General features: G+C 37.7%; 3 protein-coding genes across 5 annotated transcripts in view; 2 read left to right on the plus strand and 1 right to left on the minus strand.

Annotated features, from left to right (window-relative positions):
• Positions 1-1,315, plus strand: LOC131438520 (thioredoxin-like protein 1). Its single transcript, XM_058608614.1, has 4 exons — positions 1-253; positions 316-472; positions 531-641; positions 702-1,315. Exons 1-4 carry the CDS (start codon positions 159-161, stop codon positions 1,197-1,199), a joined length of 861 nt encoding a protein of 286 aa, XP_058464597.1. The 5' UTR covers positions 1-158; the 3' UTR covers positions 1,200-1,315.
• Positions 1,264-8,785, minus strand: LOC131438513 (potassium/sodium hyperpolarization-activated cyclic nucleotide-gated channel 2-like). Its single transcript, XM_058608602.1, has 9 exons — positions 8,551-8,785; positions 3,301-3,450; positions 3,091-3,224; positions 2,851-3,020; positions 2,459-2,792; positions 2,208-2,401; positions 1,706-2,149; positions 1,598-1,646; positions 1,264-1,542 (listed from the first exon to the last, which is right to left on the minus strand). The coding sequence occupies exons 1-9, from the start codon at positions 8,772-8,774 to the stop codon at positions 1,373-1,375; spliced, it is 1,869 nt and encodes a 622-aa protein (XP_058464585.1). The 5' UTR covers positions 8,775-8,785; the 3' UTR covers positions 1,264-1,372.
• A 5,354-nt stretch (positions 8,786-14,139) lies between these two features.
• The window catches only part of LOC131438517 (diuretic hormone receptor-like), a 77,602-nt gene continuing 76,030 nt past the window's right edge, over positions 14,140-15,711 (plus strand). For all 3 annotated transcript variants that reach the window (XM_058608607.1, XM_058608609.1, XM_058608608.1), the window contains exon 1: positions 14,140-14,688. The gene's annotated coding sequence lies outside the window, so the exon portion shown is untranslated. The remainder of the gene's footprint in view (positions 14,689-15,711) is intronic.

Raw genomic sequence — 15,711 nt, forward strand, 5'->3', positions numbered from 1 at the left:
TTTTCCAAAATATACTCGTCATTCTCGGTCGGTCGAATTTAGTGCTGAGTAAAGTATATCGTTGAATCTTCTTTAGGTTGTTAGGATTTGCAGTGAAAATAGTATTCCAATACTTAATTCAGGTTTTAAAGCGAAACAGCGCAAAGTGAACGTACGGCATGGCTGTTAAAGCAATAAACGATGAAGCTCATTTTCAGTCGGAACTAGCTGCAGCTGGAGGGAAGTTGGTCGTTGTTGATTTCACCGCAACATGGTGAGAGTTTGTCGTCCACATTCGAGATTTATTTGAAAAAAAATATCGAAATTATATTTCAGGTGTGGACCCTGTCGAAATATAGCGCCTTTATTCGAGCAGCTGCCGGCGAAATATCCTAAAGGTGTCTTTCTCAAAGTGGACGTAGACAAATGCGCCGAAACGGCTTCATCTCAGGGAGTGTCGGCTATGCCGACGTTTATCTTTTACCGAGCCAGAGTAAGTCGAACCAAATACTGTCCGTTTCACTACAGAGCTGTCAATAATTTCCTTGTAGACGAAGATCGACCGTATGCAAGGAGCAGACATTAACGGACTGGAGGCTAAAATTCAGAAACATTACGTAGCTAGTGTAGACGAGTCTGGAGAGGATTATGGCCATGGAATGGTGAGCAAATTTGCTACGGCCATGGTGTAGATGATTTGATATATATTGTTTATGTTTCAGCTGGATTTAAGCACGTTCATCCAAAAGAACCAGTGTGAATGTTTGAACGAATCAGACGACCATCCAATGGTGAACGCTCTCAGTTCCAGTGGTGGTCATCTGGCATCGGACTGTGACGAACAGCTGATTATATCGATTACTTTCAACCAGGTGGTGAAAATCAGTGCCCTCAAATTCAAAGCACCACCCTCGCACGGTCCCAAAAACGTACGAATCTTCATCAATCAACCACGGACTATCGATTTCGACATGGCCGAATCGCAAGTTTCAGTGCAAGATCTGGTGTTGGAACAAAAGGATCTTGAAGCGGGATCGCCAATTCCACTGCGTTTCGTGAAGTTCCAGAATGTGCAGAATATGCAGCTGTTTGTGAAGGACAATCAATCGGGCGACGAGACGACCATTATCGAACATTTGGCCTTCATTGGGTCACCGATTGCAACGACCAAAATGGATGACTTCCAACGAGTCGCCGGAAAGAAGGGCGAGAGTCACTGAAGTAGGAAACTAGAGTTGGCAACTGGATAGTTCGATGGTGGTGAAAAGTACGGTTACGAGGTTGAAGTTGATACGCGCAGAGTCGTTTCTTTTTTTTTATAAATTATTCAATAAAATACTGAGCAGAATTGTGCAATATGGTTTTTCAGATCACCCGGTGGTGGAAGGTTTGTTCAGTCATAAAATTTCTTTGTTCTTCGAATGGTTTCCGCTTCGGCGATAGTTTCCAGAACTACATTTTTCTCAAGGGTAACTAACTTGTCGTAGCGCTCTCGTGCTAAAATGGAAATCTGATCCCGGATTTCTGGATAATTTGAAAGAATTTCCATGTAAGAACTTTGCGCTGTAAAAATAATTATGATTGAACGCGTCATACGACTAAAAACTGTGAGATATACCTAGCACGTATACTTCACTTGTTTCCACCGCCACAATGTTGGAATATTTCTATGATTATGAATTTGTAATGTTAGACTTTTGTATGGAACCATATCTCAGCAGCTTACCATTTCGGGACCATTCAAAGCTAGCTGATATTCGCCAAAGTGTTCCCCATCTTCCAGGTGAAGAACTTCGCGCCAATTACTAGTGTATATGGCGACCGTGCCTCGCAGCACCAAAACCATTTTGGCATTTCCGGGGGCTTGGTCTGCGCTCACAATCAAATCATCCTTTAGGTAGAGCTGGTACTCCAGAGCCATCATCAGTTTATGCATAACTTCTGGCGGAAAAGTGTCCCGAAAAAGTGAAACTTCGAAAAGCATTACGCCGCATCTTTCCTGTCGAATGATGGGAACAAACTGATCACCGGTAGCTCGATTGATCATAGTCTTCCGGCTGTACAGATTCGCAATTCGGTAGTTGTAGTACTGCAGCATTCGAGTTTTCAACAATTTCGGAAGCTGCTCGTGATCAATGTAGTTCTGGAGATCGTGACGATGCTCATGGTACTGAAATGGAAAAAAGAGTAATGGAATTTTGTTTAGGTAACAGTTATCGATTCGATACCATGCTTCCACTGGAGAACATAATCCTAATGAAAATCAAGAGCTCCGCTAAAATGTAGATCTTGAGAATATATCCAAGGATGGTAACCATCATGTCTACAATAATGTCCTCTTTTGTCATAAAATTGTCAATCGAATGCGTCACACCTCCGAGTAAGTTAATTGTTCGAAAAAACGAGTGAGCGTAACGAATGTCTGGAAAAAGGGGCGTTTTGAGTGAGTAATAACATATCGAATAAACCTCTGACGCACTTGCAGGATCATCCCACAAACCTTCCTTCATAGTCCACGATTGCTGGTCGATCACCTCCGGGTTCGTGCCCTGCACGAGACGGGGAACTAGAAACATCATGCAGGTGGTCCAGTGTAGCGAAATGATGATGACCGTGCCGATCGTCGTTATCTTCATTATCGTCCGACGAAGTCTAAAACGTCTGCATACGTTATTGATGTAGCGAAGGAAAGTTTTCAGCCGGAGCAATTTCAATATCGACAAGAGCTTCAAGAAGTCCCAGAAGCAGCTAACGTGAACTTCTTGTTTCTTCAAGCAATCGACAAACGAATGGTGATGAACTGGTGCCGAAACCTACGATGAGTCAATTTTTGTGAATAAGATAGGACAAGGACATTCGTTTTTATTCTACCATATAGCGCAAGAACAAGGACTCCGGTATAGAACTGAACAGATCAATCCAGAACCAGAAAACGACATATTCGTTGGCTATTTGGCGTGCTTCCAGAATAACCTTTTGGTTCTCCCGTTCGTAACGTCCGGTGCGAACAGTGAAGCAAATGTCGATCAAACAGATCAAATCTGGAAGAGAAAACGCGACGAATTGGTTGTAAAACTTTTCCATACCAATAATGATCTAAGATAGACTTACCAACCATCAGGACAACCACATTAAACCAGGACAGACTTTTATACTCATCCGGATAGTACAGGTAAACCATGTCGTACGGCAGCACGATCAGTCCGGTAGCAAACGTTGCAATCATTACGCATTCCCAGCAAAATCTTAATTCGATTGGAATATACATAATAAGAAATGCACGAACCGAAGCCGGTTGATGCCAGTCATTCTGCAACTCACCTCAGATAACTAAACGGATGAATGGTAGTAGAATGGAAGCTGATGTGACGGGATATCTCCCGCTTCATGGCAGTGTCACTTCGGAACACTTCCTGACTCAAGGCACTCGTCTGGTCCAGGTAACTCATGCGTCTGAGGACACGGGATATCCTAGAGGAAATAATAACACTACTCAGCTTTCATCGTTATTTACAATATATGTACTAGCTCACAAGTTCCTATCTCATGTCCAATGTTGGCGGTAGTAGCAGAATGAGAGGGTGCAAGTAAACGAGAAAGCCAATTGTACTAATTTTTCTCAGAGATGGCGTCATCTATTTTCGAAAATTAAGATTCAAATGAATGGTCTCATGATCCTTCACAAAACTTCTGAATTTCATCTGTATCCGATTTCCGGTTTCGGAATTATAAGGTGATTAGTGTAAAAATTCCAATTTAAAAATATGTACTCGCTTTTCTCAGAGATGGCGTGATTGATTTGAACAAACTTTGATTCAAATCAATGGTCTTATAGTCCCATACAAAACTTCTGAATATCATCATCGGTTCCGGAATTATAGGGTTTAGTGTGTAAAAACTTTTATACCATCACTTAGAGGGGCGAAATAGAAAACGTGGAAAAAATTTAAATCGGCCAAAAAACTACTTCAATCGGTAGTCATTATCTATAAACGGGCAACTGAACCAATTCCGATTAATCTTTCAAAAATCGAAGTAAACTATTTGAAGAATACCACAGTATTATACTGCCCATACATGCATATCAGTCCCATATGGAAAATCGGCATGTCGAGAAAAAGACGATCAAAATTTTATTTCCGAATTTTTTTATTTATTGTACTACCTTATGCTAAATCATGGTACTATTACATGAAATATAGGTAATACACCTTTGCTATTCCAATATTGCAATAAATGAAATCATTGAAATTTGCACTGAATGGGACTGACTTTGCATATGGGACAGACATGAGTTGATATTTTTTTCACATTTTACTGAACAAACCCTCAACTTTTATTGCAATTTCTGAGAGTATATTGAGGATAGATTTCATTCTTCAAGCTAACTCAAAATTGGCGAAAATCGATATGGGACAGATATGCGAGTATGGACAGTATATATGATAGTATGTTTGATATGAGAAAGGCATCATTACAACACTAGGTGGATTAAAAATAGTTTTTATCGTTGCTTTCAGAAATTTCAAAAATAATTTGGGGTTAGTTCAGTATATTTTTTTATGTTCTCATAGCCTGCTATTAAATTTCATTTGAATCTGACTGCCGGTTCCGGAATTACATGGTAATATGTGAAAATAAGAAAAAAAGTGTGCATTCAATTTTCTCTGAAACAGCTCAAACAATTTTCACAAACTAAGATTCAAGTGAAAGGTCTTATAGTTTCCTAAAAATTTGTCGAACATTTCATCTAGATCCAATTTCCGGTTCCGGAATCAAAGCGTGATAAGTGCAAAATTACCAATTTCATTAGTATTTTTTCACAAACAATGGTCAAAAACAGGTACAAATCCCATAATACTATCTGATAAAATCTTCTAGTTTACAGAGCTTGATAGTTTGTGGGTATAAAAGCTTAATTCGGCACTACTGATCGTCCATTTTCCTGTTCCGGAATCATCGAAAAAGGTGCAGAAAAACTTAAAAAATAGAACTCACTTCGATTTCTCTGCGATGCATGAACCGATTTTTACAAATAAGTGGTTTTTTTTTAAAGCTCATATTATCTTTAAAGCTAACAGTGAAATTTCATCCGGTTTCGCAGTTACAGGGCGGTGAGTGTCAAAGTTTTCAGATCGCCATATAGAATAACAATATGTACCGCACCGAAAGAAGAAGAAAACACAAAACAAGCTATGCGTGCTTTGTTCTATTTCGTACACGCTATGAAGGAATCGAAAGGGTGACGGATGTCTGCTAATGGTGTGTGATTATGGTAAAAGACGGTGCTGCGGTTGATAAAAAGTTTAGCTATTCTATGATAAGTGCGATTGAAAGAAAAAACGAATGTCATTGAATTCAAATTTATTTGAAAAAATATGCAATTTTCACAGACAATAGTGCAGTAATACCGTGTCGGTGGTGTAATGATGTCAATAATAATAATAAAAGTAATAATCCTACTACATGTTTTGTGCTGCTGATTCATGCTGTTTAGCTTGACTTACATATGCAGAAGTAATAGAAACGCAGGTTCGCTTCGTTTGTTAGATTTTGTCTGGTTTAATCGAAATAAAGCATGAGATAGTAAGTCTAGGTTTAACTAGGTTCAATACTGTTCCAATTTGGAGGTCATATTTGTTGCTGACAAACAACCCAAGTAGCAAATATAACTTATTGAACATTCAAGATGTTTCACAATTGATTTAGAAATGTTATTTATGTTATATATGTTCAGAAAGATTTTGAAATATATTAAAATTGGTTGTGCAACTTATCACTGTTAAGTTTCACAATACTACCGAAAAAATCACTGTAGAACAACTTTAAGTACATCTAAAATAATTGTGCAGTAAATAACCAACTTGCTTATGTTTCACTAAAGTTCTGCAAAAAAATTCACATCGTCATGTGAAACGGGAGTAACTATAACAATTGAGCAACTTATCAAAAACTTTCCAAACGGCTGTCATAATTGTACCGGACACAATATACGTCGAAATTGCTTTAAATCTCTTGTGGAAAAAAAATTAGTGAAATGATTGATGCTCTCCGCAATGCAAAAAATGATTAGCCGAATTGATAACCTTGCTGTAAAAAATATGTTTCTGCTGAGTCCGCATAGTTTTGGATGCCTCATGAATTTTTAGGTCAGTGTGTGCAGTTTTCTTCAGTTTTAGAAAAAACAATGACATAAAATTCAGAACTTGCAAAAAAGTTGTGCAAGATTTGACGGTTTGAATTGAACGTAAAACTTGCAGACACGAGATTATTATCATAAAAGTTGCAGGAATACAGCATTACATACGGCAATGAAAACAAAAATCAATCAGATAATTTGTACTCGGTTTTCATCTCGCGAAAAAAATGAGCGTACCAAAATAATACCTACAGTGCGTTCTGCAAATGTCGGGTTCACTAAGATAAGTGAATAAATTGTATTGTTGTTTAATGCAACTAGAAGATTACTGACAAAAAAAAAAAAAAACAAAACGTAGAGCATTTCTTTCCGAAATATTAACATGTTAATGTTTCCTGTTATGTCATTACGTTGGGTGAACCATTTTCTATTCAACTCACTGTTACCATCGATGCCATATTGGAAAATATTCAAGCAAAATTCATTTCGAGATTTTTCAGATTTAATTACACATTAGTTTGATCAAAATCGACTGAGATTTTTAAGAATGTTTGAATACATGTATTTTAAACACCATTCCGATGATTCTCATTAAAAATAATAGACTGTTATTTTCACAATAAAAATAATAGATTGTAATTGGTGCACAATCAGTAAAACACGTTAATTCAAAGGCGTTTGAAATTTTCGGCCGTACGAGTACATGTTTCACCATAAAAATGCAGTTCGTTGTCGACTTTTCAATTACAAAAACACTAAAGATCAATTCTACAATATGTAGGATTCGCCCTTATTCTGAATAACGACGTATTAATTTTTCGATCGAATCATAGCTAACTTTGATTTTGCTAGCGTTATTGGGAATACAAATGAAATACGAGGGAAAAAACGATACGACGTTATTCAGAATAAGGGCGATTATCATTTTTCATGTGCAGATTATTTTACAAGATCCATGTTTGTGTTGAGAGAAGTTGTATTGAAAATCAAATGTGAAACTTATTTATTAGAAATTATGTTTGTTATGTTTTTGTAGAAGTCATTCCATTTCTTGTTTACATTACGTAGTAATTCTCACGAGTTTCACAATTGTTTTTTCGCTGACTTTATTAATGCCTTTGTGATGGGATCGATGCATGAGTTTTTGTATTAGTTGCACAATAGTTGTGAATAAATGTTCGTAATAACGGATGAACTTGAAGATATGTTGCACAACACAGAAAAATTGCGCTTTCTCCATAACACAACAGTTATCTAAATAGTAATATAAACTAACTTGATAAATTGCACAATCAGTACAAAAATACAGGACAGCAACTTAACGTGCTACTTGGGAATCCAACTTCGGCTATTCCGGTCATCTGAATCCGGTTTCGGAAGAATTGGAAATGGTGATTATAAAAAACTGCAATGGGTCTCACTCATTTTCCTTCAAGATGGCCAAATCGATTTTCACAAACTTATAGGTTCAAAGGAAAAGTCTTTCATAAGGAATTTCTAAATTTGTTGTGGACACTACTTCCGGTTCGGGAACTACAGGATAAACAGGATTGTAGAGATTGTTAAGCCCGAACAAACTTTCCTATTTCTATTCAATGAACAGTTGTTTTTGCAAATTCCACAGTAATATTTTTGATGTTATGAGTAATACGAGAAAGGCATCATTACGCCACTAGCTGGATTAAAACAGGTTTTTATTTTGAACAAAAGTAAAGTAAAGAAAATTAAGCGGCAAGATTCTGCTTACAATCGTAGGGAAACTGCCAATTATTAAAAACTCAAAAGCAGTTTTCTCCGCTACTGCTAATTTAGAACTGAATGAACTGATATTTCTTTGTTGAATTTCCGCGTTTTGCAACAATAGCAGGCAATCAACAATGCCTTTTAACTAGATTATTGTCGTTCTAAAAATGAAGAAGTTACAGCTAAGGCAATTTAAATATATTTGCGAACATCAATTTTGTGATGAAAGTTAGTCGTTTTAACACCAGAATATGGTCATTTAGGGGTTATCCTTTGTTTGTGCTGGGGACACATAGCCGGTTTAACTTTCCTTAACGAAATATGATTTTCAGCTCAAGAGCAATAAATTTGTAGATCGCAATCTCTTTTCTAGAGGTAGCCGTTTGTCATTTAAGAATTTTCAATGTTTAGATTGGTAGAAACAACCGAAACAACGTTCAACTTGAAAAATTTGCTTCGTTTGATCTGAACTCCATTTGAAAAGAAAGAGAACCAGCTGCCTAACAAAACCGAACGACTATCTTAGAACGACTCTGATGCATAGTTCTCATAATAAGCCATTGATTATTTCAATTTAAACTCTTAACCCATTAATAAAGATGATAAAGAGGCCTAGTCATTTGTTGAAGTATTAATTACATTTCAATTCGATTTCAGCTACTCAATAATATTTTTTTGTACTCTTTTACCTTTTCTGCCACGTTTCTCCCGGCATAAACGCTTTGTAGAGGTCGATATTGTGTCCGATTTTGCAATCGTGATTAGCAAATACCGACGGTGGCACTTTTTGGCTGCCATCTGGGAAACTACTGCTAGAAGTACTTCGTTCACTTCCATCCTCATTCGTTCCCTGAATCGTTGAACGGGTTTCTTCTCTTTGACTGGAATCAGCTGATGGCTGAGATGGTTCCATGACAGATAACTTCACTGTGTATCTATGCAACTATGAACAACAGCACCGGGTAGCTCGCATACTATGATTCGCGGAAGTCTGTTTGTCTGACACGTGGAATTCGTGCGAATAAAAATGTTTCCTGTTATTTACATTGTACTCGAAATTGCTTTTGCGTAAACACGACGACATGCACGGATAGAAGCCGCAGTTGTCACGCTTTGTTTTCAAGGAATGTGGATTACGTGTTTTGTTGTCCGTTCCATCGATTAAACTGTATTGATCATAGCCGTATATGAGTTCTAAATTCACTAGACAAAATTAATTTAAAAAAAAGTAAGTCACCATTCTGTGATGTTTGTATTGTTTATCGTTTGTTCAGTTAAAAAAAATCTATTTGAGATTTAAATATTGAAAAAAAAACTAGAACGATTGGCTAAAAGTAAAAGAAATGTTTCCCCAAAAAAACCGACTCAGATTTATTTGAATAAACAGTTCTAATATCAAATTTAAATCTGGTAAGTTTGACATTAGAACTTTTTTCTTGTTTTAGTTTTATTATGCATCTCCGATCGAAAAAAATTAAATTCTGATCATGCTGCTAATAAAGTTTGCGTTAATCGAGTAGACAGCCTGGGTTCAATGCTCGCCTAAAGTGTCCGTGTTTTGCTGATCCGAGAGGTAAATAGAACTGATATGACTAGCTTTTAGGTACGCTTGAATTCATTACTAGTTTATTTTGCTTTTGCAACACAATACTCTGAGCTGTTGAAAGTGCATTTGCAGAAATCAGTTACCATTTAAGCTACTAGGCAAATGATTTGCTGGCTCGAGTTGTTCCTTCGGGTGACAGAATTCCACACATTTCATTTTAGTAATTTGGTCTATTTTTTTTTCAATCTGCTGCTCGTGTGGTATTATTGGTAAAGTTGACGACAGTTCAGTGTCAGCCAAAAGTCTGTAGTACAATAGAAAGCGGTAAGTTAGGGCATGAATGATGCAAAACCATTTATCATCTGTGTCTAGAAAAATTGGTAACATAATATTCTTCAGTAAGCTGAGCTCGAATAAACTCAGATAAAGAGTTTCATACAAGCAAAACTTTTTCAGTGACAAAATGGAGCACCGAGATAAATGCCTTCATATTAATATGATATCATTTCTAGTGAACCAGGTTACCATCATAGCGGAAAATTTTCAATTCGTTCCGTTAGCCAGTGTCGTATAAGTTGGTTCATAGAAACTTTCCTGCAATCGTAAATATATTTGGATGGTTGAATGTTAAAATATCATGTCATAAGTTTAAAGAGCTCTTCTAACTCTGAACACAATCAAGGCCTGTCAGTAGCAGTCAGCCGGAATCAAAAATGCTTTATCATGACGAATCAGGACCGGCTAGTGTCCACATATATTCAGTACTAATGACCACCCTTTTCCCAAACATTCACACTAAAGGATACAAAATTGAACCTGAAAACCACCAGTTGCACAAAAAAGCCTGAGGCACTTCAACCCTTCACATTGACGGGTGCCCCACACTGATCCCAAAAAGGATTTTATTTCACTAAAGGTTGTAACGCGGCCTGGGATTTTTAGGGTTGACTAAAGAAACGTGTTTATTCGTTTCTGAGCGTGATTTAAGAAAAAAACAAGATTTTGTGCCGGGAAATAACGTAATTCAACACCAATCTACATTATTATTATTATTCCAAGTGGCTGTCTAAAGATGTTGACCCAGTTTTTGTACATTCTGGATCCAACTCAGCTTGAACCAATCCCTCGTCTGTTCGCGTATTTGCTTTCTCGTGGTTCGACTTTCCCTTGATACTAATTTTAAATGAGACAGGGTAAAGTTTGTTGTCAGCCCACAGCTGGTAAACGCACTGGAAAAAGATAAAAGCCTAAAATATCCATCAATAATTAGAAAGGAGCTGAGATTTGTGCTTCTGGTGTGTTTTTTTTTGTGTCACTCTCTCAAACAAGAGCTCACAGAATCTGTTTACCCTTTTACGGTGAGTGAAAGGATAATACCCAAAAAGTTAAGCAAGCCATGACCATCACTGATTGAAGGTATGAAAATTAGTTACCTATAAAAGTCGAAGCATGAACATTCGGTGTTCGGTGCTCGTTCAATGATGTTATAGTAAATAATAGGGAAATTAAATTCAGGCTAATTATGCTCAAAAACGTTTTTGTAAGCGGAGAGGTATCACTGATGGAATCAGTGATTTCAATTACTCTAATTCAATTGTAACCATCCAAAAATAGAATATCGGCACGGGAAATTTTATTTAGAAAAAAACATCTCAACTGGTTTTGTAAATTATAGAATTTAATAGCAATCGATCATGTTGCCGAAATTAGTAAATCTAAAATATTAATTCACCGAAATCTCAATAAACAACTTTTATATAACCAAACTTCGGTAAATCATTGAAGTAGACATTTTGTTTTGATTTTGAAACCAACAGCGTTTATTTTTCTATTTAATACATATTTTTATCTAGACCTTTTTGCATAGAAGCTTCACGTGTCCGACTGTTTCGTTATTTTGTTGGTCAAAATATTTTTTTATATTGGATCTCGCGGCACCCTTTTTCTTGGGGCCCAGCTGATTCTTGTAGGTAACCTGCGATTTAAAAGGATTCCTCCCACCGTCACCTCAAATTACGTATGATGGAACTGCATTATGTAGTCGCCTACGTAACACTCGCACGCCATTCCGGATCTCGGAGGAGAAAAAATTCCGGTACACTTTCCTTTCGATGGAAAGAATTTATCCGTACTGTGACATATTTCCTTGAATGTAATGTAAACCGACGTACAGGAAAGGTAATGTTCACGCACTTCTATGGCACTATCCACCACGTGATTTAGTATTTAACGTCGTCATGCTCGACACTGTGCACCTTGTTGTCAACCGAAGCGAATATAAATGTGTCCGGTTCACGTTTGAACATGATATACACTGAATCATAAGCCTTGTTGAATTGTATTTCACATACATCATTTACACGTCTAGATGCATTCGTTCTTTTAGCAAGATTCCAAGATTCCGTTCGCTGTTTTCGTTAGACACTTTGCAGCGCTTGAAATCAATACAAATTGAATTTGGTCGCGAGGATCAAGTTCCAGACTGTTGTAGATCGTATTTGCTCATTTTGTATTTGAGCCTTGCGGGAGACCCATGTAACTAATTCTGAGTGTTGCAAAATCGCCATGTGAAAAATGCATGCGTTTCTCTGACAAAAGGTTGTGCAAATAATTATTTATAACCGCTGGGAGTCCATGTTGGTGGAGCTTGTCTTAAAGAACATCAATGGAAACTGAATCAAATGCTCCTTTAATGTATAAAAATACAGATGTCATTTGTTGTTCTTGAGCGAAGGCAATTTGGATGTCAGACGAAAGTAATGCAAGGCAATCATTCGTCCCTTTATTTCTACGAAAGCCATCTGTATCGAAAGTATCTGACAACAAACCGTTCGTCTCGACCCAAGTGTCGAGACGTCGTAGAATAATTTTTTCGAACAATTTTCTGATGCAGGACAACATCGCAATGGGTCTATATGAGTTGTGATTGGAAGCTGGTTTCCCCGGCTTTTGAATGGCGATAACTTTCACTTGTCTCCAGTCAGGTGGAACAATATTTTGCTCAAGAAACTTGTTGAACAATTCCAACAAACGTCATTTTGCGAGGTCGGGCAAATTCTTCACCAAGTTGAATTTAATTCTGTCCAACCCAGGGGCGTTATTGTTACAAGACAAGAGTGCTATAGAAAATTCCATCATTGAAAATGGGTTATTAATAAAACCATTATTTGGAGGAGATTCCCGTATAATGCTCTGCGTAGGAACAGAATCTGGGCAAACTTTCCTAGCAAAGTCAAATATCCATCGGTTCGAGTATTCATCACTCTCATTGCCCACGTTACGATTCCTCATTCGTCTGGCCGTATTCCAAAGAGTGCTCATTGAGGTTTCTCTTGACAAACCTTCGACAAAATGTCTCCAATAGCTACATTTTTTTGGCTCGAAGTATGCTCTTGTACTTGGTTTCTAAAACCATAAGTTTCTCAAAATTCTGAGGAGTTCCTTCTCCCCGTTTTCGAAACGTCTTGCAAGCATTTTGTTTTGCGAGTTTAGCCTCTGAGCACTCTTTGTCCCACAAGGGGTTGGGAGGCCTTCTGTTAGTCGTTGGCCCAGGAAAGCGTTTAGTTTGGGATTGTTCTGCGGCCTCCAGAATCGAACAAATGAGGAAGTCATATTCTTCAAGTGGAGGGAGCTCTTCTATTGAATTCAGAATACTAGAGATACTACTTTGACATTTTATCCAGTCGATATTTTTTGTCAAATCATATGGAATACTAGCTGAAGTAGCAATGCAATTGCTACTGCTAATTGAGATGATGATTGGTAAATGATCGCTACCGTGTAAATCAGGCAATATTTTCCAGGTGCAATATAGTCGAATTGATGTTGAGCAAAAAGATAGATCTAATGCACTTGGGCGTGCAGGAGGTCTTGGGATCCGTGTCATGCTACCCATATTTAATACCGTCATGCTAAAATTGTCACAAATGTTTTGTAATCAAGATGATCTGCTATCATTGTGAACGGAACTCCACATAATACCGTGCGAATTTAAATCCCCCAGAATCAATCGTGGAGCAGGAAAAAAAATTATTGGATTCAGTTGCACACTTTAAACTTCTCATGTCCATATTTCAAATTCCTACGTTTGAATGCTATCATAAGCGAGATGCAAATTATTTTGGCTGTAACTGAAATGGTATGTATATATTAAGAATTGCATTTAAACCTGTCATATGTAAATGTAGTTATTTTATGCGTATTTCGATACTGATTCAATATATTTATTGAGTTTTTTTTGCGAATTTAATTTGATCTCGCACTGCCGTATATTTTTTATTTATTTACACTTCCATACGCGGGATATTTTTTTATCGGAAGCGAGTTGGATATTTATTGCTTCACCAGTAGTTGAATGTTAATTTCAGTTGTGCTCTCCGAATGCGCTACCTGTAAGTAATTACCGAATCTCTGTATCAAATTTGTGTGGTTTTTACAACAAACAAACGACCCCACAAAAAAGCCACAATGCTGTCGGGTTTCTGTTGGATTCGGTTGGGTTGGGTTGGAGGAAAACAAGGCTTAAGCGTGTTTCATATTTCCGAGAAGCTGTTCTCTGGTACCTAATCTAGGTCCAGGATCTGTGGAGGTGGGGCAATTTTCCAATCACATACACCTGCTTCTCGCTCTCCTGGCTCTGCTCAATGCTCCGTTTTGCGTGAATGTGATCCGTCTTGCGAACGGCAGACTAAGATCATTCTTCGAGTTTCTTATCAGTAGCCAGATGGCCGCCGATGAATCTGCATATAGGGCTATCGTGTCTCGTGAATCTCGTGGCGCGCGCGTTCCGTCCGTCGTTTCGCTCTAAGGAATTAGTGTTTGTCAGTGCCGTTGAAGCATCATTTGGTTTAGTTTTTTTTTTCGCTGTCGGTTTGATCCACTACGCCAGTTTGGTTTGTGCTGTTACAGTCCGTGGCCGATTCGCGAACTCGAGACTCCACAGTATCTTCGCAGGTTAGCAGTGGTGGGTAAACAGTCAAACACGGGGAGTGCGTTTGTTTGCTCGCAGATTACTGAAGTACGGTGCCGTGTTTGGAATCGCTTTCTGAAGGCAGATAATTGGATTAACGAGCTGACCTTCGCATATTTTTTCGGATATCGCGAACGTATTTCGTTGTAGAAGGAAGCAATTGAAACTTTCGCCTGTGTGGAACTTGTATTATTGAACCGAGTGTCACAATGTTATAATCTTTGTATGATGATCATAAATCATGCTTTGTTCGATTTTCAAACTGCAATATGACCAATGACAGCGATGGAAGCTCCTCAACATCATTGGAAGGTAATGATTAATGTCTTGTGTTCCCGTTCCGAATTAAACTTTGCATTACCCTGCACAATGCATTCTACTGGACTCACAACAACTACTGGAGATAGACTCACAACAAATGTAATGTGCCGTGCATGAATCAGTCAGCTGTTGGTAACATAAGTAATCATTTATTGAAGCAAATGGTGATGTGTATTCCCAGCGAGGATCGATCCAAACTTGCTGTGTTTCGAAATCCACTTCAATACCAACCCTAATTGTGTTTTACCTTTTTTAAAAATATAAAAAATGGTATAGAATTCGCTCAAACTTCAGCAAAATTTTCCGAACTGAGCAAATATCCGTGTGTGTGTCTGTATGTGTGTTGTCAACAAAAAGGTCGTGATCTCAGAAATAACTGGACCGATTTTCATCAAAATGAAAGGTCTCCCCGTCGGTCTGAACGCTATTCAATGTTTTTGAGATCCGTAACACGTTATACGATATACGTCTTAAGTCAAAATTGTTTTTTCAGTTCGCTTTCACATCTCATCCAAGTCAGTCGATAAAACAAAACCGCTTACGTTCGGGACGAAAGAAACCAATTACAGTATTGTGTAGTGAACAATAGAACGACCTCGAAAATGAGTGAACCAAACGAACAAAAGCTACCGCCGACACGAAAGAATACACTTGTTGTTGACTTCAGGCAATGCAAAATTCGACCTTCGATACGAGAACTTGAAGGTTTGCTTAAGGAGCAAATGAATTTTGACATTAAACGTGTGCATTTACTTCAATGCAATAAGACAAATAATGTTGTTCACATCCAGTTTTATAAAGAGTTGGATGCAATTCAATTCGCAAAAGACAATAATAACTTGCATTATGTGGAGCACGAGAACATTAAGTACAACATTCCAGTATATATGAAAGATAGTGCTGTAGAAGTGCGTGTGCATGATCTTCCCTTAAGCGTCATCGATTCATATATTCGCAAAACTATGTCCCAATACGGAGAGATTCTCTCTATCGAAAAAGAAAAGTGGAAGGTTT

This window comes from Malaya genurostris, chromosome 3 (assembly GCF_030247185.1).
Source record: "Malaya genurostris strain Urasoe2022 chromosome 3, Malgen_1.1, whole genome shotgun sequence".
NCBI classification, from domain to species: Eukaryota; Metazoa; Arthropoda; class Insecta; order Diptera; family Culicidae; genus Malaya; species Malaya genurostris.